The sequence below is a fragment of the Citrus clementina genome, unplaced genomic scaffold, assembly GCF_000493195.1.
Source record: "Citrus clementina cultivar Clemenules unplaced genomic scaffold, Citrus_clementina_v1.0 scaffold_5, whole genome shotgun sequence".
NCBI classification, from domain to species: Eukaryota; Viridiplantae; Streptophyta; class Magnoliopsida; order Sapindales; family Rutaceae; genus Citrus; species Citrus x clementina.
The window spans coordinates 2,038,961-2,041,461 of record NW_006262201.1 but is presented as its reverse complement, the minus strand read 5'-3'; the positions used below and the strand labels follow the sequence as shown (position 1 = coordinate 2,041,461).

The window sequence follows — 2,501 nt, the reverse complement described above, 5'->3', positions numbered from 1 at the left end:
TTGGCAGTAAGATCCTTCATAGCAGAATTATAACATCAATAACTTGATCTTTGATCGAAGTGTTACGTAATAAAATTCTAGGACCAGTTACTGGAGTAAAAGGTACACAACATTGGAACTTCGGATAATATCGTTCTCCATATCCATAGTAGGATCTGCCCAAGAATGATCAAAAACAAATTCACCATAGGAATGGCTGCATATCCAAAATAAAAGTGATGAGAAATAGTCAATAAAGCGGTTGAAGTGAAGCTTGTGAAAGAATTATATAGGAAGCTACATGAGATCTTGCTGCAGTAGATGCTAAACCTTTTAAGATAGAGCGGAACAACACCTAAAACATTTTCACACTCATCCTTGACAACAATATGGCACGGCGTCCATCCTGTCTCCTGAAAACAGTTTACAGACAAAACTAAAATAAATGTGGAATCTTCAGGATGTTTAGATTGATCATATTGCAAAGAAGAATAGCACTGTAGACAAAACAACAAAAATAATCAGAACAAATTAATTTAGGCAAAGGCGTCTAATAATTGTTTATATTTTTTTCTGAATGTTAACATTTTTGGGTCACTCAAGGAAAGATCCAAAAATGAATGCCAAAAAGAAAAAAAAAAGATCGAGAAATGCTATACTTTAGAACTCGAAGTTAAAAAGTAAAAAACAAAACTTATATGATACCTCTTTCTGTAATGTTGAGAAAACAAATGAAAAAAGCCTACCTTTCTAAGGCAGGAGAAATTTGGGAACCAGAATTAACGAGGTACATGCTCAATGAAGAAGCCTCTATAAAGGGTTAATTAACAGTAAATTTGAATTCCGTACTTGCTAGATGTCCAAATTGATTAGCAACTATTAATAAAACTAAAAAAGATGCAGCACGCTGAAGTAATTATTTACCTTCACGGCACAACCTGTCTCTTCTAAGCTCGAAAGAAACCCATGGGTAAGAAATGGATTAAATTTCTCAGGGCCTGTAGCATCCAGAGCACATGTGTCCCAGTCATTTGCTGAAACCTCTGAGATTGAAGAAATAACTGAAAGGCATATCTTCTTAGGCCCTCCATCATTTTCAGCAACTCCCTGAATTTAGCATCAATAATATGCATTAGCTGAAGGACAAAGCCGCTAAACACAACCACGTATAGATAGCATCCATATAATCATAGTTGTTATAGGACCATCAAAAGAGAACACCTCTGATCCTGACCCTGTTAAAGTGAAATCTCCCAGCGAAGAGTCCAATACTTGTTGCTGCACAGACTTCTTAGTTCCCCAAAACAATGCACAAATTCGAGACGACTGCACCTGTCTCCCAAAACTGTGTCTACATGGTGATCTCCCCTACAATTTCAAAAATCAAACGCCTATAATCAAATGAACATTATCAGCATCAAAATCTGGCAATAAACAAAACAGTAATGATTTAACCAGCACCAGCAACCATTTTTTATTAGCACATGCAACACAACTGCAAGCCTTCATCAGGGAACTTTGGACAGCATTCTGTTAAAAAGATTCCAGAATCTTTCATCTTAATCCTTTTCAACACAACATTAAATAAAGCCTGCACTTCTCTTAACCTTTTGAGTCAGATTCACTCATCAAACCCAATTTTGGACTGGTGCCCCAATAACATTGAATGAATCATAACAGGCTTACAAATATTAGCATCAACATTTTTCTTAATTTTGTCGGGGATTCATTTATCTTATAGCCTAATCAAATCATTTCATTTTCAATTTCCTATCAATTTAAAGAAAGAAGTAATGATGCATCAGGAAGCGCTTCTGAGGAAACACGTACGAAAAACACTTTCTTTTTAATCAAAATCAGCTTTTGACCAAATACACTTTAACTTCATAATAAAAACTACATTAAATTACTGAAATTGGAGAAACAAACAAACCATAACAACAACAAAAATAAAGAAGCTAAAATTAAAACAAAACATAATAAAAATTATAATATTAATTTGCAAGAGAGAAAAGAAAGTTACGAGCTTGGGAGAAAATCGACGGAGAAATGGCGAAGGCTTGCAGTAGCTGCTTACTACTACCGCTACTGCTGCCATACTATTTTTTCGTAACTGGGTTCCGGTCTCTGAACTCGAAAGAGAAGAAACATTGAACCCATCAAAATTGGAAAATAAAAGATTATATATCTTCCACGTGGCAACCTACAAGGCATATATATTAGCATTGTTGTTTTAGTTTTACAATCTTTTTTTTTTTCTTTCTTCAACATTTACTTATTATAAATGATATTATTTAACTTTAATTTTTGGCACCAAATAATTTTCGATCAGTTTTATTTAACTGACTATCGAGGTTAGAATATAGTTTTATTGTTATAATTTCATATTTTTACTTTGAGTTAGTTTTAGTTTCGAAATTAAAATCTGAAAGGAATTTGCAATGTTGTAACTGTCTTTTTCACTATTTTACAATATTATAAATTCATTAACGGGACGTGGCCTTTTCGGAACTCTTCCTGCG

The 2,501-nt window shown here is 33.8% G+C and overlaps 1 protein-coding gene across 1 annotated transcript in view; it reads right to left on the bottom strand.

Annotated features, from left to right (window-relative positions):
• LOC18042425 overlaps positions 1 to 2,138 on the bottom strand; it is a 5,626-nt gene extending 3,488 nt beyond the window's left edge. The window contains 6 exon segments of the mRNA XM_006431422.2: positions 20 to 153; positions 156 to 196; positions 310 to 392; positions 904 to 1,086; positions 1,201 to 1,347; positions 2,003 to 2,138. Of these exon segments, the coding sequence (XP_006431485.2) occupies positions 20 to 153; positions 156 to 196; positions 310 to 392; positions 904 to 1,086; positions 1,201 to 1,347; positions 2,003 to 2,077 (663 nt within the window). The 5' untranslated portion in view covers positions 2,078 to 2,138.
• Positions 2,139 to 2,501: the final 363 nt, after the last annotated feature.